The sequence below is a fragment of the Schistocerca piceifrons genome, chromosome 4 (genome assembly GCF_021461385.2).
Source record: "Schistocerca piceifrons isolate TAMUIC-IGC-003096 chromosome 4, iqSchPice1.1, whole genome shotgun sequence".
In the NCBI taxonomy this organism is placed as follows: Eukaryota; Metazoa; Arthropoda; class Insecta; order Orthoptera; family Acrididae; genus Schistocerca; species Schistocerca piceifrons.
In genome coordinates this window covers 344294260-344317354 of record NC_060141.1, presented here as the reverse complement: position 1 = coordinate 344317354, position 23095 = coordinate 344294260, and the positions used below count along the sequence as shown (strand labels likewise).

The following is a 23095-nucleotide window of genomic DNA, read 5'->3' as shown; positions in this document are numbered from 1 at the left end:
TTAAGGGCTGATTCACTGGTTCTCTAGGGTGCAGCAATTTAGTCTTGGTGAATTATTTAATAACTTCACTAAGCGAGAAAATGGCAGTTAGCGGAGTATGAGTTCAGACACGATTGTGTTGGAAGCCATGCGCCGAATTCTGTTGAGGGTTTAGCCTGACGCAAGACGCACTACAAATGAAGTCTGTTAAACATGTTCAGGCCTATCCAGTATCGTGCTACTGCTGAGGTACAGTGAGACTGGCTTCTCTAGAGTCTTAAGTATTTTCCACTGTACTGGGTTGTGCCCGCTAGACCAATTATTTGGTCGAGAAACTTAATACAATGATTAGAATACGTATAGTTACTAAATCACAGAAGAAAAGTATTGGTCTCATCGAGTCAGCCAACATCTCGTCAGACAAGATACAACTGGAAACGCTGTGACTATCAACTGAGCGCAGTGGTTAAGGGTTAGGATTCGGAGGCGATAGCAGTTCTTGTCTCCCATCCGAGAATCTAGACTTATGACTTTCCTACATCGATTAAAGGAAACTTCGACATGGTTCCTTTGAAAATGAGACAGCAGATTTCTTTTCGCACCCGTAACGTATCCGAAGCAGAGCTCCGCCTCGTATGATATCGTCCCTATCAAATGCGTCGGGAGACGAAGACTGGTAAAAATGGCCCAAGAGTTTCATTATTATGACACCTACCGAAACAGATCAAATAGTACCAGCAGATACTGGTATAACTAAGGAAAAGAGGGCAAATTCTGCAACAATATTGAACGCTATAACTGTTCGTGCACTGAGATGAAGAGAATCTTATGAGCTCATAGTTCAAAAGTATGCTGTTATTCGAGAGGAATAGACTATGCGCGGGGACTGGGTATCTCTAAAGCGCGCGCACACTCTCACACGTACACACGCTGCGACGGAAAGGTGCTTGCGGGCGCGAATGATACGAAAAACCTTTCCAATTAGGCGCTGCACCTGATCTGGCCGGGGAGGGGGGGGGGGGGGGGAGGGGAGTAGGAGGAGGAGGAGGAGGAGGAGGACGACACTCCCAGCTATTCATACCATACGAATTTTACTTTAAAAGCTGGAGCTACTCTTTCCCGCCTGATAAAATTTCAGACTATAGGGGACTTACTTCACTTAGACGAAATCGTCTACCACTGAGTGTAGCGAAAAGACGGGCAAGCGCGATGTTGTGTTTCTTGAACAGTTGGGGTTTCATTATTTGTTACAGATTGGTGCAGAAATAGGAAGGATATAAAAAACTAAATAACCATAATAACGCTCGTGATGTCTGGCAGGCCAGCGGTTCTCCCAAAGGCATTTATGGGGAAAAAGGCGTTCCTAACTGCATTCGGATTCTTTGTTGTCCGCCAGATTCTCCAAACAAACGAAATACCTGTACCAACTGGCCGAGAGGCAACGCCATCTCATTTTCAGTCCGTCAGCGTTACAACTTAGGTTTGCCTGGCACACTTCAAGGCAGCTGGATGTAACCTGTGGCGAGAGGATGGACAGTCATAGCCCCGGGTTCTAAATGCCTACAAATTAGGTTCATTCCAAGCAGGAAATTACCGCGACAGGGGGGTGCAGTATATTCCGCGCACAACAAATTCCCCCGTCACTCCAGGCGGGAGAACTGCGCCACGTGCCAAGCATTCTGATTATCCGACGCAGTAATACACACGGTTTTCACGTTTTGTGGCACAGCGAGCATCTATGTCTTTCAGCTAATATAAAAACCAAACAAGTTGGAGAACATTTTCATTTTCACTTGCTTGAAGCATGCCTTCAGAAAGAACAGAAAACACATTAGGGCCACCAACAATGCCCCATACAGCTGAATTGCCCTTGCAATTTCGTGATGGAGAACAGGTATTTTCCCTTTCGACTCTAGATTCTGAAGCAGCCGCCTAATATAGCACATCCTGTACAGTACTGAACCAATAGAAGTACTTGGACTTACGGTTTTTCTCGGGGTCGTCATATGTGAATCACAATTTATAGACTTTAAATCCGTACGAATGGGCAGAAAAAGATCTGATAATAAGGCCCTATCAGGATAGGGATAGTCGAATAGAGCGCAACTTCGCAATAACCTAGTTGTGAAGCCATGCCCGCGAAACGGCAGCAACCGGTGAACAGCTGGTCTCATGAATTTTTGAGGCCTGAACAATCATCCGAAACACGCAATGAAATTGCGAGGAGTTCGGACCAATCTTTTTCTCTGGGATGTCAACTTTGTAGTGATTTTTTTTTAAAAAAAAGGTCCTTGAGCGATTAAAGATTACCGCATATCGAGTAATTTACTACAGTGCTGTTTCTGTAGTATCATTCATAATCTCACCAAATGTGCTACATTGGCCATTAACTGCGTTCTTTATCATAGAAGGTTCAAATGGCTCTAAGCACTATGGGACTTAACATCTGAGGTCATCAGTCCCCTAGACTTTAAACTACGTAAACCTAACTAACCTAAGGATATCACACACATCCATGCCCGAGGCAGGATTCGAACCTGCGACCGTAGCAGTAGCGCGGTTCCGGACGGAAGCGCCTAGAACCGCTCGGCCACAGCGGCCGGCTATCATAGAAGGCATTAGGCGTACCACATTAGGTTAAACCCATACACTTCCGTGCAATGTGGAAAGTGCATATTCACATTGCTTTGTGCAAAAAGACGCGCTGAACACATAACAATTCTGATATTTAAGTAACTGAAACGCGTAGTTTTACATTTACTGTATTTTTTTACTTTATTTCTCATATTATACGACTCTGCTTTTACATTTTGTTGTGCTCAAGGGCCGAAATCAGCTAATCTTAAAAAAATAATAATAAAAAAGGAAAAGATGTCCACTTCAAATAAAAACCAGTCTCACACAGGAAAATGTCTTCTTCCAAGAGATTTATAGGCCTGTGGATCCAAGCCTAGTGACTTATTTCCACAAGTAGTTGCCATTTTTGGAATGTACCGCTCTTGTCACTTTCAAGAGACGTACAGCTACGTCTGCACTCAGACTATGACATCACCTTATTCCAGTTTATCCATGTGAACGGCTACATTAAAAAAAGCCTCATAAATAAACTTGTCTGCAGTCCAAGTAGACACTGTACTGCACTGACCATTGTACAATATGTATCAACATAACAAAGACGAAATTCATGGACATCAACGCTATCTTTGTGTGAGGCCGAGAATCTGACATCTTGCCCTTGTATAAATACTCCGCTGCCGAACCGAATGTTTACTTTTACTTCGTAGCTCAGCAGAATGGATGGTGTTATGTGGTACATGGCGCCCCGAATAACTACACATACACTGTCATTGGTGCGTATGTCATCAAGAGTATGATTACGCCGCTGCGTTGCGCACACGTGGGGAAGTGTTGAGAGATCAGAAATAAAAGCGCCAGACATACTATTCACTGGAACACAATTACACATCATTAGCGGCGTCTCCCAAGTGTCGGACTCTAGAGACTATTATTATTATTATTATTTTTCAGTGGAAGACACTCCACAATATCATATTAATTTCTTTTGTGCTGGACTTACTCATACCATTCACCACAGAAAACTATCAGTATTAAGTTATACCGTGCAGCAACCGAAGACAACATATACATGCACAGTAAGTATGCTTTGTACCGTGGAAGGCAAAACTGTTGTCTTCATTAATAACATTCAACGTCTTCAGAGCGCTTACCAGCACTTTTTCTGCCGTACCAAGTCAAAAACCCTGTTCTGCGCATCTCAGTGTTCACTGCATGGACATTCCTCTCTATGCAATTATGACTGCAGCAGGCACAGAATCATCGAGATTAGACCATGGATCAATGGAACTTTTTTTCATGACGACATGAATTACTCTTATTGTTGCAAGAGGTCGATGCGATCGGCTGCTCGAAACACACACGGCGCTACAAACGCAAGCCGGTGGGTAGGTGCGTGGGAGGAGGGAGGGGGGGCAGTATTATACTAGGAGGGATTCAACTGAGCTTCCAGGTGACCTTTGGTAGTAATCTAAGGCACCTTAACGACTGTGTACTACGTGAACATTATTGCGGACTACCTGCATCCCTTCAGGCTTCGTGTTTTCGACGGTGATGGTATTTTCCAGCAGGGTAACTGTCCGTGTGACATGACCATTATAGTATAACAGTGGTTTTAAGAGCGTGGTCATGAGCTTACGTTGTCTTCGTCATAAAATCTTCGAATCCGATACAACCCAATCGGGGCGCCACCTCCGCGCCTACAAATCACCGGCCCGTAACTGTACAGGAATTACGTGGCCTGTGGGTAGATATATGGTGCTACATACCTCCGGGAACATACCAAGGACGAATCCATGCCACGCAGAGCAGGTGCTGTACGAGGTGTGAGAGAAGTAATGACTTATTTTTTATCTTTTTTTCGAACAACATATTGTCCCGTTCAAAGTAGTTCCTGTCGGCATCTATACAGCGGCGGAGTCGTTCCCAGTCTTGATAGAAGCGCTGAAATGTTTCAACTGATACGGCTTTTAAGATGGCGGTCAAATTCTTTTGAATGTTCTACATCTACATCTACATTTATACTCCGCAAGCCACCCAACGGTGTGTGGCGGAGGGCACTTTACGTGCCACTGTCATTACCTCCCTTTCCTGTTCCAGTCGTGTATGGTTCGCGGGAAGAACGACTGTCTGAAAGCCTCCGTGCGCGCTCTAATCTCTCTAATTTTACATTCGTGATCTCCTCGGGAGGTATAAGTAGGGGGAAGCAATATATTCGATACCTCATCCAGAAACGCACCCTCTCGAAACCTGGACAGCAAGCTACACCGCGATGCAGAGCGCCTCTCTTGCAGAGTCTGCCACTTGAGTTTATTAAACATCTCCGTAACGCTATCACGGTTACCAAATAACCCTGTGACGAAACGCGCCGCTCTTCTTTGGATCTTCTCTATCTCCTCCGTCAGACCGATCTGGTATGGATCCCACACTGATGAGCAATACTCAAGTATAGGTCGAACGAGTGTTTTGTAAGCCACCTCCTTTGTTGATGGACTACATTTTCTAAGCACTCTCCCAATGAATCTCAACCTGGTGCCCGCCTTACAAACAATTAATTTTATATGATCATTCCACTTCAAATCGTTCCGCACGCATACTCCCAGATACACTCCTGGAAATGGAAAAAAGAACACACTGACACCGGTGTGTCAGACCCACCATACTTGCTCCGGACACTGCGAGAGGGCTGTACAAGCAATGATCACACGCACGGCACAGCGGACACACCAGGAACCGCGGTGTTGGCCGTCGAATGGCGCTAGCTGCGCAGCATTTGTGCACCGCCGCCGTCAGTGTCAGCCAGTTTGCCGTGGCTTACGGAGCTCCATCGCAGCCTTTAACACTGGTAGCATGCCGCGACAGCGTGGACGTGAACCGTATGTGCAGTTGACGGACTTTGAGCGAGGGCGTATAGTGGGCATGCGGGAGGCCGGGTGGACGTACCGCCGAATTGCTCAACACGTGGGGCGTGAGGTCTCCACAGTACATCGATGTTGTCGCCAGTGGTCGGCGGAAGGTGCACGTGCCCGTCGACCTGGGACCGGACCGCAGCGACGCACGGATGCACGCCAAGACCGTAGGATCCTACGCAGTGCCGTAGGGGACTGCACCGCCACTTCCCAGCAAATTAGGGACACTGTTGCTCCTGGGGTATCGGCGAGGACCATTCGCAACCGTCTCCATGAAGCTGGGCTACGGTCCCGCACACCGTTAGGCCGTCATCCGCTCACGCCCCAACATCGTGCAGCCCGCCTCCAGTGGTGTCGCGACAGGCGTGAATGGAGGGACGAATGGAGACGTGTCGTCTTCAGCGATGAGAGTCGCTTCTGCCTTGGTGCCAATGATGGTCGTATGCGTGTTTGGCGCCGTGCAGGTGAGTGCCACAATCAGGACTGCATACGACCGAGGCACACAGGGCCAACACCCGGCATCATGGTGTGGGGAGCGATCTCCTACACTGGCCGTACACCACTGGTGATCGTCGAGGGGACACTGAATAGTGCACGGTACATCCAAACCGTCATCGAACCCATCGTTCTACCATTCCTAGACCGGCAAGGGAACTTGCTGTTCCAACAGGACAATGCACGTCCGCATGTATCCCGTGCCACCCAACGTGCTCTAGAAGGTGTAAGTCAACTACCCTGGCCAGCAAGATCTCCGGATCTGTCCCCCATTGAGCATGTTTGGGACTGGATGAAGCGTCGTCTCACGCGGTCTGCACGTCCAGCACGAACGCTGGTCCAACTGAGGCGCCAGGTGGAAATGGCATGGCAAGCCGTTCCACAGGACTACATCCAGCATCTCTACGATCGTTTCCATGGGAGAATAGCAGCCTGCATTGCTGCGAAAGGTGGATATACACTGTACTAGTGCCGACATTGTGCATGCTCTGTTGCCTGTGTCTATGTGCCTGTGGTTCTGTCCGTGTGATCATGTGATGTATCTGACCCCAGGAATGTGTCAATAAAGTTTCCCCTTCCTGGGACAATGAATTCACGGTGTTCTTATTTCAATTTCCATGAGTGTATTTTACAGAAGTAACTGCTACCAGTGTTTGTTCGCTATCATATAATCATACAATAAAGGATCCTTCTTTCTATGTATTCGCAATACATTACATTTGTCTATGTTAAGGGTCAGTTGCCACTCCCTGCACCAAGTGCCTATCCGCTGCAGATCTTCCTGCATTTCGCTACAATTTTCTAATGCTGCAACTTCTCTGTATACTACAGCATCATCCGCGAAAAGCCGCATGGAACTTCCGACACTATCTACTAGGTCATTTATAAATATTGTGAAAAGCAATGGTCCCATAACACTCCCCTGTGGCACGCCAGAGGTTACTTTAACGTCTGTAGACGTCTCTCCATTGATAACAACATGCTGTCTTCTGTTTGCTAAAAACTCTTCAATCCAGCCACACAGCTGGTCTGATATTCCGTAGGCTCTTACTTTGTTTATCAGGCGACAGTGCGGAACTGTATCGAACGCCTTCCGGAAGTCAAGAAAAATAGCATCTTCCTGGGAGCCTGTATCTAATATTTTCTGGGTCTCATGAACAAATAAAGCGAGTTGGGTCTCACACGATCGCTGTTTCCGGAATCAATGTTGATTCCTACATAGTAGATTCTTGGTCTCCAAAAACGACATGATACTCGAGCAAAAAACATGTTCTAAAATTCTACAACAGATCGACGCCAGAGATATAGGTCTATAGTTTTGCGCATCTGCTCGACGACCCTTCTTGAAGACTGGGACTATCTGTGCTCTTTTCCAATCATTTGGAACCCTCCGTTCCTCTAGAGACTTGCGGTACACGTCTGTTAGAAGGGGGGCAAGTTCTTTCGCGTACTCTGTGTAGAATCGAATTGGTATCCCGTCAGGTCCAGTGGACTTTCCTCTATTGAGTGATTCCAGTTGCTTTTCTATTCCTTGGACACTTATTTCGATGTCAGCCATTTTTTCGTTTGTGCGAGGATTTAGAGAAGGAACTGCAGTGCGGTCTTCCTCCGTGAAACAGCTTTGGAAAAAGGTGTTTAGTATTTCAGCTTTACGCGTGTCATCCTCTGTTTCAATGCCATCATCATCCCGTAGTGTCTGGATAGGCTGTTTCGAGCCACTTACTGATTTAACGTAAGACCAGAACTTCCTAGGATTTTCTGTCAAGTCGGTACATAGAATTTTACTTTCGAATTCACTGAACGCTTCACGCATAGCCCTCCTTACGCTAACTTTGACATCGTTTAGCTTCTGTTTGTCTGAGAGGTTTTGGCTGCGTTTAAACTTGGAGTGGAGCTCTCTTTGCTTTCGCTGTAGTTTCCTAACTTCGTTGTTGTACCACGGTGGGTTTTTCCCGTCCCTCACAGTTTTACTCGGCACGTACCTGTCTAAAACGCATTTCACGATTGCCTTGAACTTTTTCCATAAACACTCCACATTGTCAGTGTCGGAACAGAAATTTTCGTTTTGATCTGTTAGGTAGTCTGAAATCTGCCTTCTATTACTCTTGCTAAACAGATAAACCTTCCTCCCTTTTTTTTATATTCCTATTAACTTCCAACTCCCAAAATTATGTGCTTTTAAGACATTTCTCAATTTATAGAAAAGAGAAAAGTCAGAAGCACTCAAATCAGGTGACTAGGGAGCCTATGGAAAAACGGGAATGGCTTCCGAGGTCAAAAATACCGTGATGGAAGTGGACGTGTGACATGGGGCGTTGTCATGATGCAGAATCCACTTGACTGACATGTCCAATGTCACTCATTTCACCCTTTTCCTGAGAGTTTCAAGGATATCTTCGTAGGAGGAACTATCTCACAAGAGCACGCACACGTTCGACATTTTCGTCGGTTTTTGAAGCTGAAGGTCACCCTAAGCGAGCCTTATCTTCGACCTGTTCTCGTTCTTCCAAAAAATATTTGGGCCAGCGAATAATTTGTGCTGTTGATAAAGGAATGTTCCCTAACAGTCCTGTTTCAACTATTCACACTCGCGGATTCCCGAAATTTAGAGCAACATTATGCCATAATGTATTGCGTTAAATTCCGCTGTTCCATTTTCGCAACACGCAGCAAAAACACAACTTTGCTGAGGGCGCTCTCAAAAATCACGGGATGGCTGTACGGAGCTCAAACTCGGATGGAGCATGTGGAAGGGAAGAACACACCGATCTACAATAGTAGCCGGATCCCTCGCAGTATTGTCAGTGTCATTACTTTTCTCACACACCTCGAACTGCTTCCCGAAGGTGTACTAACATGCTGTTAAGCATTTGTTCATAATGTTTGGACTCATTTGAGTACACGCAACCATATGCAGTTTATACGTAAAATAGCAATTCCTCAACTGAACAAGCCTTAAGAATGCTCAAAATGTAAACAAATCTGCGATCAGTTTGTTGGTATGCCATCCAAGCAGTAACGTGTGTGTACTGGGACTGGTGTTAAAAAGACATTATGAACTCAAACATTGGTGACACGCGAGAGTCAGTTTCACGATAAAAAGTATAGGCTAGTCCAAGTTGTAGCCAAGTCATTCATGAATGACAAAAACATCTGCGATCCAGTGGAAGCACGACAGTGCTGCCAGCTAGCCAGAAACAAAATTCTGAGACGATATCGATAACTCGGCCGAAGGCGTGGGGGCAGAGTGAACACACAGTGCGTCGATGTCCGTCGAGGCTCGCGTTCATTCCGTGCTTGACGCAACCGAGGCGACCCCCGCCCCCCTCCACCCACTCGTCACAGGCGTAAACACATTACGATGAAAAATATAGCCCCAACCTCTCGCTACTCCTACCGGAATGGATGGAAATAAGGGAGAAAAAGCGGTGCCTCTTCCTCAGCGGACTACAGTCTGGCAAACGCACTGCGTGCGCGCTCTTTCATACAACTCTGAAAAGTCGCTGCAGCTGTGGGTGAAAGCGAAATGTTGGGTCATAAAGCCCGTCAATTGCCCTACACAAATTTTGGACGCGGTAACGGAGACCTCACGTAGACGCAGTTCCTTTTCTTTACTGTCTCGCTAACATTCGTTACAGTTACGTGTGATTCGAAAATGTTTGTACGACCACTGGATAACATCGTGTTGCGAGTGGTGCATACTATTCCTAAAGATCGTACGGATTTAGTGAAAGTTTAATGGTTCTTTATCTTCAGGATTTAATCGGAGCGTATGAGAAAAGCTTGTAAGGGTATTGCAGGGTATGTATGTATATAAGTATGTATGTCATTAGATCAGGGACTTAGAAACAGCAGAGAGACTTCGGCCCGCCGTAGCCCTCCTCAGTGATTGACAACCCCCACAACAGGCCACAGCAGTCCACCCACCCCACCGCCACCCTACACCGAACCCAGGGTTATTGTGCGGTTCGGCCCCCAGTGGACACTCCCCCCGGGAACGTCAAATACCAGACGAGTGTAGCTCCAAATGTTTGCGTGGTAGAATAATTATGGTGTGTGTGTACGTGGAAACTGCGTTTGCGCAGCAATCGCCGACGCATCGTAACTGAGGGTAGGTGGAAAACCGCTTTAAAAACCATCCACAGGCTGGACGACACACTGGACCTCGACACTAATTCGCAGGGCGGATTTGTGCCGGGGACAGGCACGCCTCCCGTTCGGGAAGCAGTGCGTTAGACCGCACGGGTAGCCGGGCGGGCTATTGCAGGGTAGGTTGTGCTGAAAAATAGTTGTTAAGAAAAAAATCGATACGATGCGCCGTTTTCGAGTTAATTAGCATTTAAGTTATCCAATCAGACGGTTGAGCGCGCAAATTCACGCGGCCTGCCAGGGACGGTGTTGTCAAACATGTTGTTTCCTAAAACCGAGAAAGAGAGCAGTACAAAAATTGGATCTGGGGCAGTAGTAAGGGACCTAACTCGAGCCACAGGCTAAGCAGTATCGTGCGCTCTAATCTACCTACGAGAACAACTAACTGTATCTGGTGGGGCGCTCGAATCTGCGGGCGCAACGGCCTGATTTGCCAACTTCAATGCTAATTAACTCGAAAACGGCGCACCGTATCGAATTTTTTCTTAATTATTTCTCAGCACAACCTACCCTGTGACACCCTTAAAAGCTTTTCATACAGTTTCTGATAACTGTGAATTGACAGATTTCTCTGGCCACAATAAAGCAATATTAGAGTGAATACTGTTTTCTTTCATTTTACGACTAACGTGATTTTATCCCATTCAAAAGAATGTACATACGCGTGCTGTTGCTAAAATCGGAACAGCTCGTCGCTGACAGTTACAAAAATAATTGTTGCTGTAAGTCTAACTGGAAAAGGTACTCGGAAACAACAGTCTCTACTTATGAGTTATCTATCAGGCGAGTAAATGGATCGATATTTATAGACGAGTAATTCGTTAGTGAAATTCACCGAGGAAGTCTGGAATCACGACCTACCTATGTACTACGTAGTAAATAAAGAGACAGCTTAATAACAAAGATACTGCCACTTGCGCAATGCTATTGTGCTACAATCGTGACATCATGTGTGGGGAGAAGTCACTTTTCCGTGTTTCAGTTGACTCAACGCACATGACGTAGTAAACAGATCTGATTAACTGCTCCATATTCAAGCAATGCTTTAAGTACACGCCCCAAAATTATTTTTTAAGTAATATCTTGCGCAAAAATAACTGCAGCTTCACGGTTCATGGCAAAGAATCTAAACATTCCATTAGCTCTACCTACAGATGAACCTATTTGATAGCTTCAATAAATATCTCCACTAATTTTTACTGTCATGTATTTCAGTCACGTTAAGACTCATAGTATTGTCATTGACTACTACATAGTACTGTTACGTTAAGCGTACATATTTACATTTGTCAACCTGAAGAGTTTGTAAGCTTTGGTGTTAAGTCAAGAATTTGCTGAACAGTTGATAGTTGATTTTGCTGCTAAACAGGGCGACTGATCCTAAACCACTACGCAGTCAATGGGACGAACTATCACTTTTAGAATTTCATGCGCATATAATTCCTCTTGCGCAGACAATGCTGTTCGTTATGTCGGGCTTATGCACTACTTCACGAAATGTTTTGTATTTATCGATCGAAACAATCTTCTCCAAGCAGCGCGCACTGTGTGTGTGTGTGTGTGTGTGTGTGTGTGTGTGTGTGTGTGTGTGTGTGATTTCACTGGGTAACAAGACACTGGTGCGTTTCCACTTTTAACACGAGAACAGAGCGACGGGAATACATGGCGCCACATTCAAATTTCCGTCCGTACAATTTCACTATGAGCTACACTCGTAAAATTAGCGTGTGCCAGTTTGACAACGCTGAGCTTCAGTATTTGTTACAAAAGGCATTTACGGCTTTTGTCTGGTCAATGTTCGCCGTCTCACACACGGTATGCAAAAAAGCGTGCAGCTGCTTCGAAACTTTTATACTGTCACCTGTTGGTGAAAATTTTCAGCTTTAAAGCAGTCTTTTTATTATTTAAAAAGTCTTACGTAAAGTACGTGGGAGTTGTTACCTGTGGCAAGATTTGTGTGGCACTAATATGTGCACCAGGATTAAACGCCAGGATGCGAGAAACTACACAAACGATCTCCATAATGCCATAAACAATCAAGAAATGAATGTGTACCATTTGGTGATAAGTCCCCAAACGACTTGAAACGTGTAATGGTAAAATAAAAATTGGACCGCCACAAAGGCTACTGGTTGCAATCGTTTCCTGAAAATCTCATTTATTCCTGGGCACAGTTATAAAATAATCTCCGCACTGTCAATATTCAGTGCATAAATGATTTTTCATTTCTGCCACCTTTTGACTTATGTTTCTTTTAGAAACACGTAGAATCATCAATACTAGTTTTTTTCCCCTTAGAAATATCAAGACATTGTCAAAACTGTAAATTTAACTAAATTCTCCGTCGGTGCTTCACAGAACATGACAATTACATAATAAAAATTGAAACACTTTGTTATTCTGCAACTATTTGTAATGAACCTGTTTCCGACTCTTACACCATCCTCAGGTGAGAACAAAAATCGTACTTGTGAAACACCGGGAAAGTGATTCCTTTTTGATAAAACAAACAATGTTTCATCATCACTTAAAGGTAAGTCTTCAGTGATAGCTGTTAGAAGCTCCTGAAATGCCAATGTTTTCTCCACACGTTACTTTTATTATTATTCGTACTTCGTACACGGGAGCACTTAGCACACGAATAACCAACAATTGTTCGAAATATGATCCTGCACCACATGAACTTGTCTTACTAACAGCAGACCCCCCCGCGCACCTACGGGAGAATGTTGGTGACATCTTTCTAAGTATCTCAATGCCAATGATATGAATGACCTTGCAACCGCTTCTTGAATACGCCAGACGCATATGTATATATCTCAACACAACGAGGGTAGCGTAGGGTTTCCCAATTTCTGAAGATAGCACAATCGTATTACCCAGTGGCATAATGTTTCTCTGCACTCACTCTCAACGACAGTATGAGACAACCAGCAAAAAGCTTCTGCTCGATCAATGGACAAAGCTCTCAGAATAATCAACAGCAGCCTGGGGCTCTCACGACAGAGTGAAACATATTCCGGATGTTGGATTTGAAGTCAAATGGCATAACGGCCTATTTTTGAGACGCAGAAATGAAGACAAATTTCGCTGTTTGCAAGTATTTTTTGAAGGTAGTTGTCTGTAGTGTAGTCTTGTGCGGAAAAAAAAGGTGACAAGCAGTTCAGACATGAAGAAGAAGATTAGCTTTTGAACTGTGGGGCTTCAGAAAAGTGTTGAAGATTCGGATACCTGAAAATTTCGCCCAGTGAAATTTGCGCCCTAAATTCCTGAAAACTACCCATCCACTAACGAGGAGAACACACCCGATTTCCCAGAACGCTGGCTCACTGGAAGAACAGTCGAAATAAGCGAACACGAGTCTCGTCTTACCCGTGGATACTCGATTGCTTCTGAGAAAAGGTTTCGACGTGCATTAGATGCCTTTTAGCGAGCTATAATATCAGCTGGAATCGTGGCACAGTTGTTAGCGTCACAGCCTCTCAGTTTTGCGCCCCCGTGCTCGAGACCCGAGTATTGTTTAATTTTATTCATTTACCTACCCACAGCCACAGAAAATTACTACACGAATGTTTCACATCAAGTTGGGGATGCTAGGGCATTATATTAATTGCAAAATTACAACTGGGTTTCACAATAAGCGTCACATTCGTTACATAATACATGTATATATGGGGTTTTCTGGGGTTACAATCTTTTTCAGATTCTCCTGTTGTGTTTCACTCCCATATCAATTCTTATATTCATTCTTTTAATTTATTCTTGTGTGTCTACAGGAAGATTTCGTGCGCTCCCTTGGAGCACATTGATCGTAGAAACATCTGGAACACACAAATTCCGAACACCACGAGCATTGCTCGAAGGTAGTATTTCTTTGTATAAATTTCATTCGGGAAATAAGCGTCATTAACATTGCTGAAGATTTCACGAGTTGGCAATAATTTCGTGGCAAACCACGCAAAAACGGATCACTTTACAAAAAAGTGGAGCTTGGAACTGGTTTTAAATCAAGACACGCTACAGGAATTTCACCGAAAAAAATTTCAAATATTTTTTTCATTTAACCATTCATCAGACATACAATTAGAAGACGAATAAGGATAACGTTATTTCAGTATGCACAGAAAGACATTCGTGTAGTTATTTTCTATGGACATGGGTAGATAAAAATAAAAATCAGGTTTCGAACACGAGACGCAAAACACTGATGCAGCGACGCTTGGGTTGAACTATGCGCTCGCTAAAATGCACGTAAACTGCCTCAAAAACTCTGTCCGTCGTTTTCTCAGAAACGATTATCTAGGGATAAGCCGAGAGACGTGTTCGCTAATTCTGACCCACTTGCACTGAGCGAAGTTTCTGGGAAATAGGGTTATGGCACATGCCGTGCGCTCCTCGGAAGTCACGGGGGGCGCAGGAAAAGGTCTAATTATTGGCCAGCAGCCCTGGCCCTCCTCGGAATGGTAGTTTGTGGGCTAATGTTTCGATATACGGTAAACCATTCCATCATACGAAAATAGCACTTAGGAGAAGTTACGCTTTCGCATTCCAAAAATTGTTAGAAGGCACTATAGTGCGATGGACGTGCAACATTAAAAATTGAGGAAGTGTTGTTATAACTTAAGAGACAGACCTACTGGAGACTCAAGACGGCTACAACCACGCACAAATAGCTAGTGGCAAAATTGGAACTTTTCAAGCATTGCACGAAGTTTATTATCGCCTATTATCAACTGCTATGGCATCAAAAGAAATGTTCATTACGAAATGACCTGCCGTAGATTGAAACTATCTCTCAGTCTATATGCACTCTGAAGGTCCTCGTCACCCCTGTAGATGACAGCTTGAACGATCACTACTTGGTATAGGCAGCGGGGTACTGTACCGCCTTGTTCGAGCCGTGTCGAAGCTGCCAAGCAAGTGACCAGTTATGTAAACATATTGCTGTCGGAAGAAGAGTGCGCTACCAATGGTCGAGATAACGTTCTACACACTCACATCGCAGTGGTTCCAGTCGTTTTAACATTTAAAATCCTACTTTCCCTTCTTTTATGATGCGTTCTCTTTCCTAATAAAAAAATCATATGCATTGTTTACGTTAACACACTGCCGTGAGGCAACCAGCAGCCACACACTCCATACTATTTAGTACAGTGCAACTCTAGGATGGGTCCAGTTACAAAAAACCATGTTCAAAACTCAAGAAGATTTTATGAATCCCTCGCCATCTCAATTAAGAACCACAAATTAGTGCACAGCACTGACATATTTAAACAAACATGGTTGAGAGATACTGACAATGACACACAAAATTATAAGGAAAATTGTTTTGGTGTTTTGAACTCATATTGAGAGCACATCTAGCGCTCTGAGAAACTATGCACAGCTTGTATCACTAACATACGGTCGTGCTCCTGTCATTTTATGCAGAATGACAACGTATCCGCCGTATATTACATGTGGCATGTACTGATCTATTCGCATGGCGATTTTTATGTTTATTTTAAAGTCTGCTTTGTCAAGAAGGGGAGATACGATTTCCATATCCTATATTTGTAATATGGTTTTTAAATTTGCATTGGTTCTAAGATCTGATCACGAGTAAAAAAATGTGATTGCGTCATACAGAAAATAAATCACTTCTGATGCAAAAATTTTGGCATTTATAGTGGATGTTCGAGCATCTCCAGTTCTCTCTATTTGTACACCACACATGATCCGTAGTCTCTTCTACCTGTCGGTAAAGTTGCGGAGTTTCAACAGGGGATCAGTTGACCTTTCTTCAAACTTTTCTGGGCGCAGTTTACCGCACACCCTATATTCTAAGAGGCAAGGACATCGCACAATGAGACTGTACTTAAGTGAAATTGGAAAGGACTAAGTTTGACGCGAACGCATTGAAAGGGCCTCTGGGACCCACTAGGGATGTATTCCTTTCGTTAGACGCTTGATATACACTTTTTGATCGTCCGAACTGAAGGCCTGGGTGCAAGAAGAGGATAACTCCCCTTTTTACAAATCCGAAGTCGAACGTAGACTGTTGTTTCATGTGACTGGACGGTGTAGGTTCAGTGCAAAACAGAAATATCTCCAGCAGTATCTGATAGTGACAAGCAGCCGTTTACTAGTATTTCATTCGTTTCGACTGCTTAATTCCTTAGAACGAAGACAATGAACCAAAGGCAAGAGAGAGGAACATGGTCCCTCCGAAAGCTTGCTGTATTGTGTTTTAAAACACAGATCGTCATTCGTGTTAAGTACAAAATTACTATGCCAAAGAATAAGTTTATAATTGACGAAAAGAATTAAAACCTCCCATCAAACGGCAGCATGTGACAAGCACAGAGCGTTCACGTAGTGTCGAGCAATACCTTACCTTATTCGATTTGTATGAATCTTACTTGCTATGGTTTCCTTCAGGGCACGTGGAAAGGAGTCTAGCAGTCTCCCGTCATTTTCCACTTTTACCTTATGCTCGACGACGGAAGGGTAAATAAAAAATGAACTGTGTGTGGAGAACATAATCGGCAAATGACTTATTCCATGTGTGCAAACGTCAGTCATGTTACCGCGACGTTTTGGAACTGCTTTCGCCAAACATTGTTGTACTTTAACGATATGACACTAATCAATATAGTTTATGAAAGCACTTCTTGTTAGCCGATAACATGGTGTCATGTAGGTCTCGTGGCTTATTACCATTCATTAACCAGCAAGTAACAGGGCTAATGTCACACAGCACACACTCACTAGGACGCAAATTTCTATCAGAAAGTGTTTGATAGTGGTATACCGTGTTTCCATCATTGTCGTTAATGTATACTTAGAAAACCTATTCACACAGATATTTCCAGCCTGAGTATATTTTGTCCCCGACAAAATATTCCGAGAGTTAGAAAACTGAAAGGTCACGTTAAATTATAACGAATACAACTTAAATGCGACTCGTACAAGTAGTGCTGCAAGATTGTTGTGAACACCGAGAACTGTTCTATCAGCGTACATTACTATAAACGAAATGTTCACTCAAGTTCTTACGAGTAGTATACCAAAAGCTTCGGATATAGACCTAAAAACACACACTTCCCACACCACCTGCTGTGGAACAATAGATGACTACGCACTGAACGCAAGAAATCTTAATGACTAATTTTCACTCTCCACCGCTCAACGGCAATAGGAAGCTTAGTTTCGGTATTAATTTTAGACCTATACACTGATATGATAGAATTCGAGTACGGCGATAAGAGCCCCGAGCTTTTGCAGAATAAAACATTGCATACTCCACGCGCATTTGTTTACATTTTTATCAACACACTGATTTACCAACTGTGTATATGTATGTTACTCGTACAGCGTGTATACTACTGTAGCTTAGCATAATAAAGTTCCTAAGTACAAACCTTGTCAACAGCATGTCAAAAAATTAAAGAAAAACAAACTTTTGATGCGTTACAAAAGAAATTTTTCAAGAAATGAGTACAGAGCGCCACCTTCCGTCAGCCTTAAATTACGTTAATTATAATAATGGTGAAAGTGTGCTGATAAAGTGAAATGAAAAGCGCGTAAACGCAACCCGTATACGGCTCGCAGCGTGCCTGTCAAAACACGAGTCTGTGATAAACAATATTTACAATAATTTTACGTACTTTACAACGGAATTATTCCTTCGGAGCGCACCGCTGTACAACATCCATTATATTTCCTCTTCAATATCTCAACAGTTCTCTCATAAACCAGCAGTTTACATGAAAACATCACACCACAGTCACAACCGCACACACTACACAACCGCCATGTTAGCTTCAACTGCAAAGATACTACACTGAAGCATCGGTGTACACTTCTATTGGCCAACGCTCTGGAAGTTTTGACGCGTTTCCATTGGTTCGAAGTGAGACGTATGTGTGGGATTTGAAACATGTCGGCGTTGTTGACAACAAATCCGTTATTACTCGAAAACGCCGAAACGGGTTGATAGATAAGATTGACTTGATAATCGACCGATCTTACATCTTTTGCTCTTCACGACTAACTCTTGCCTGCATTAATTTGCCGCCGTTTGTGTCATGCGCATTTGTACCATATTATTCAGACAACTATTTTCTTACTCAAAACTGTCTGCCGAAGAATGTAGTATGTACGTTACGGCGTGAGTAATTGAGAATAGGGAAAATACTAGTACAGTCAGTTTGTCGCTATGTAGTTAATACAACTTGCCACAATAGAAATAATGGCGAAAACAGGTATTGCATTTCAAAGACAGAATAGTGGAATTACTCGGCTAAGTTACGAGAGCTACGATTTATTAGAACATTTTTTACTCATCGGTTGCGCTATAAATACTGCAGACATGGCATCGACAGCTTTGTGGAATGCCAGAACTGCGCTGACAGTGTTTTGGTTACTGTACTGTGGAATTCTTCATTAGGCCTACGAGTCCATTATGCTTACGCTAAATTTATTTATATGAGTTACTTCCTGTACGTAATCTTTAAAGTTTAATTTCTTCCCAGTAATGTTGTACATTTGATCTGCATAGTTTGATTGTAGTTAGTGTAATACAGTACATTATCCATTATTGGTAATTTCTATAATGCAAACTTCATGGCTGTATATGGAAAAAAAAACTGTTCTGAAGCAGTTAAGTTATGGCTAGACAGTATCCTTTTTTCCATCTGCTGTTCAGGCAATGTAGTACAGTAGTAAGTCCTAACTAGTGAACCACCAAATGCATCAAATTTATTCTTGAGTACAACTTCAGCAATTAAACACAACACTTTATGACGCATTTTGCTCCACAATTTTGGCTGCTCCGTTATTTTGATAAAAGGCAACTCATTCCAGGACAATCCCTATTTTAATCTGAATATTTTCCCTTTATGAACAGAAGAGGTTTGTAAGACAGGCGAGTTAAATGTTTCCAGAAAAAATTCTCTTTGCAGTGAAATAAGTTAGAGAAAAGGTGTTGCATCTTATCCTCACCAAATACACTGCACTATATTTTTCGTATTGTGAAGGCTAAGTTTGAAAGGGGTGCCCTTCAATAAGAGATGATTCTGCTTATTTTGAATTAATGTATTCTGCATACAAGTGATATAGATTGGACATAAAATTTGCTTTCAAAATGTTAAGTGACAGAGTTCTGTGTGGCCCATTATAAGAAAGTTAAATATACAGAACTATTTTCATTGCATGTCATTTAATAAAACTATGCAATATAATAGAAAATGTGAAGCTTAAACAAACTTACACATACATAGGCTACATAAGAAAAGCTGTACATTATCCTAATAATCATCATTTAAGTGAAGAATAAAAACAATTTTCCCCTAAGCATTTCTGATCATAGTACTTTCTCTGAGACTTAAGGTGTTCATCAGCCATTTCAGATAATTTGTGAGTAATCAGCAGCATGTTAGGTCTACACAAAGGATCATCCTTCCAACATTCTCTGTATAAGGCAGTGTAGGTGTCATTGGTACTGCTCAGCTTTGGTCTCAGGCCAGCTCTTACCTGAAAGATACCACCAACTTAATAACTCATTTAATGTAACAAAATTGTAACAATTCTTAGCTGTAGGTGATGCACAAACCTGTAGTATTAATTCTTCAGCAGTGTGATACATACTATATGGTATTTCACGTTGCTCTATCTGCCACATAGTTATACCTAAGGCATAAACATCAACTGCTGGTGTTTCTTCTTCCCCTTTAAACATTTCTGGTGCTGTATATATTACTGTGGACTGTAAGTTAATTGATTGAAAAGCACACATGAGTAATTTTCGACTATAATACAGATTGAAATTCATAACAAAACAACAAAATCTGTGACTGCCCTTTTCGAAATGATAAGAAAGCAAATTTGATTCTTATCATTTGTTTTTAATGACATGTCATGCATTGTGTATTAGCAGGGATCAAACCAAAACACACATTCATGTTCCTTGAAAAAAATCCTCCAAGTTTTGTGGATCACTTTAAAGGCTATATAGATGGTACTGGACATCGAAAAATGCCCGGCTCTTGGGATTGTGTGGTACGATTGTATTCCTGTATAGAACTGAAGAAAATTAACAACAAAAATCACATGAACCTGCCAGTAGTGTGATGTTGCTCTGACCACAACTGAACTGCTTTTTAACTGAAGGGTATTTGCATTCATTCTCTCTCTCTCTCTCTCTCTCTCTCTCTCTCTCTCTCTCTCTCTCTCTCTCTCTCTCTCTTTCATATTTATCAAGCCTAAGTGAGTAACTCAGAACTTGAAAATGTAAATAACATTTCTTCAAAATTAATAACTAGGTGTGCAAATCGAACTGTCACAAAGCTTAAATGCAACACAATAAGGGCAACTCTGTACTGCATAAAGCCTCCTCACACCATTAGAAGTAACAACCAAGGACAAGTCAACGAGTGAAACAATATTCTACATTATTACCTGTATATATTGATAGAAAACTGAACTGGAAGTCATATGTTACAGATTTTGAATGGCTAAGCTCTAACTTTTGCATGAACGATATAGGATTCTGGGGATGAAAATATAAAAAGTAGACTGATTTTTCTATTTTAATTTACTAATGGCACTATGTTCTGCAGTAATTTGTCATTGAGGAAGTAAGTAGTTGTTAAACAGAAGGGTGTTTTAAGGATATGTGCTGTGTTTACTCTAGAAGCTCTTGCAGACAGCTCCTTAAATTAATGTGAAATAGAGAATGGGAAAGAAAGGGTAGGGATAGGTGGAAACATAACTTCCAGCCACACAGGGCATTGTGGTAATGCAAGGGTGAAAGTTGATAATTTGTGTGGAGCTCAAACCCAGATTTACTACTTCTCATGATTGGTTGCTTCGGTCATCTGGACACGGTCCGTGAATAAATCAAATTTCTAACTTATCACACACTGCAATGCTTGCCCATTAATGGTTCTCAATACTGCCACAGTACGTGTCTTCATTATGAAGTATGTTGTCAGCAATCAATTCCAATTTAAACACAACAGTGTAATTCATAAATATAACATTATAAACAAAAATGACCTATAGCATGCTTCACTTAGCCACAGTGGTGCACAGAAAGCAGTGGGGTATTCCACATAAAAATCTTTGACCACCTACCTAGTGATTTAAAGAATATAACTGATGGACAGTTAACTTCAAGCACAAAGTGTGAACATATCTTCTTGAAGATAACTTCTACTCTATAGAACAACTTTCCAGTGTGTGTGTGTGTGTGTGTGTGTGTGTGTGTGTGTGTGTGTGTGTGTGTGTGTGCGCGCGCGCGCGCGTAGATAGTTTAAGATAGTTATGTGCATGGTCAGCAATGTTTGCAAATGTACTAGAATTTTAAGACATTTATTCCACATCTTAGTGAGATATCACAGTTAGCTAAGGATACTGCTTTATGATTTCAGCAACATTCTCATGAATGTATCACATTTTGTAGTCAGATGTATGGAACTGTAATTCTTGCACATTGAATTATTTGAATTTTGAGTCAGTTTTTCCACAATAGCAAATTTCATCTTACTGAGGTTAGGAACTCCTATTTCAGATCATTTCATATTTGTGATTTTTAAAATCTGTGCCAAAGCACATCTTAAGAGGGAATTCTATTTTTCTGCTGTCATCTGTACTGGAGAAATGAAGATAGGTTCAGTTTCAGCAAGTTGTTTACAGTGAAGTAATGGAACTTCACAATTGAGATTTGTATAGAGATAAGAAGGAATATGGTAGCACTTACTGAAGAAAATGTCTCACTGTGCCTGTAGTCATTTAAAGACACCACATAAAGCATGCCAATGTACACAGGTAAGGATATGAATATTGCTCTGCTCACATATGCATTTGTGGTGTATACAACAATGGCACATAATTTGGTTTTTATTTTACTGCTTCAGTGTTTATCTGAAAAAAATTATTGCTCTATGATCCTTTCCACTCTGAACAGTTCGGTTTTGCTAGATTTTTAGTGCTAGTTGGATATACAAGCTCACTAGTTCTCTCTTTCATTGCTTCATCAGGTGCCTTCCCATGGGAATGCTTCCTAGATGTAGATGGTACTGGGGAAAAGGAATCTTGGGGTGGATCTTGTATAAACTAGCCTAAAAGTGAGCAGCAGTACTTTCAGTAGTGACTGTAGGTAGAGAGGTGTTTATTAGTCATAACCAAGACACAAACAAAAAGCAAAGAAACCATATAAAAATGGCAATAAGACGCCAACAGGGAGTTTGTGGTAAAGTAGAGAACATAAAATGGGAGATGATAAGGCTAGAAATAGACTTGTCAGAAATTGATGACATTAAATGGGAAAATAAAGGTGAATTCCCAAGTGACATTTCCTCATTTCTTCTGCTCTTGACCATAGTGTACAGCAGTTTGCAAAATTTTCATGATTTTGTAGAAATTTCATGAAATATACAAATAACAATGGGAGGAGTCAACTGACCCACAGTGTGACTGCTTTACAGTGTATTGCTGTTTTCTTACCTCCTCAGGGGACACTGCCTTAATGTAGCACTGTCCGTGTGGGCGAGGATGTTTGTGTGATCTGGAGGGCTATGCTGGTAGTAGCTTAGGTCAGCCTATCACTCCCCTTTCCTTCCTGTTACATGTATTAAACCTCAACGGTAGCAACAGTGGAGAAAGAGTCTTTTGGAATGGTGAAGCTGGTGGAAGAGGCACCCTTTTCGGCACAAAAAGAGTACAAGTAGCGACTGTACCCCAGAGGTGTGGCTACAGAGAGTGTGACTCATTGTGAGTGGCTGATTTTAGGCTGGGCAACCTACTGCCTCTGTGGAAAGTAAGGGGAGACTACCACTAATGTGAAAGATTCCGGAGTTACAACTTCCCCTCATTCGGATCTCTGGGAGGGGAACACACAGAGTAGACATATCTGAAAGGAAGAAAGGGACATTGAAGGAATGCGAGGACACTACAGCAAGCAGGAAAGCTAGAGAATGCAAAACAGGAGACGAAAAGGAACAGGT

At 42.5% G+C, this 23095-nt stretch overlaps 2 protein-coding genes across 2 annotated transcripts in view; both read right to left on the bottom strand.

Moving 5' to 3' along the window:
- The window catches only part of LOC124794768 (kalirin), a 2150963-nt gene extending 2133058 nt beyond the window's left edge, over positions 1 to 17905 (bottom strand). Inside the window, exon 1 of the mRNA XM_047258392.1 lies at positions 17756 to 17905. The gene's annotated coding sequence lies outside the window, so the exon portion shown is untranslated. The remainder of the gene's footprint in view (positions 1 to 17755) is intronic.
- A 1501-nt stretch (positions 17906 to 19406) lies between these two features.
- Positions 19407 to 23095, bottom strand: part of LOC124795825 (serine/threonine-protein kinase mos) — a gene marked incomplete at its 5' end in the record, with an annotated part of 97342 nt that continues 93653 nt past the window's right edge. The window contains 2 exons of the mRNA XM_047259908.1: positions 19407 to 19622; positions 19702 to 19854. Of these exons, the coding sequence (XP_047115864.1) occupies positions 19407 to 19622; positions 19702 to 19854 (369 nt within the window). The remainder of the gene's footprint in view (positions 19623 to 19701; positions 19855 to 23095) is intronic.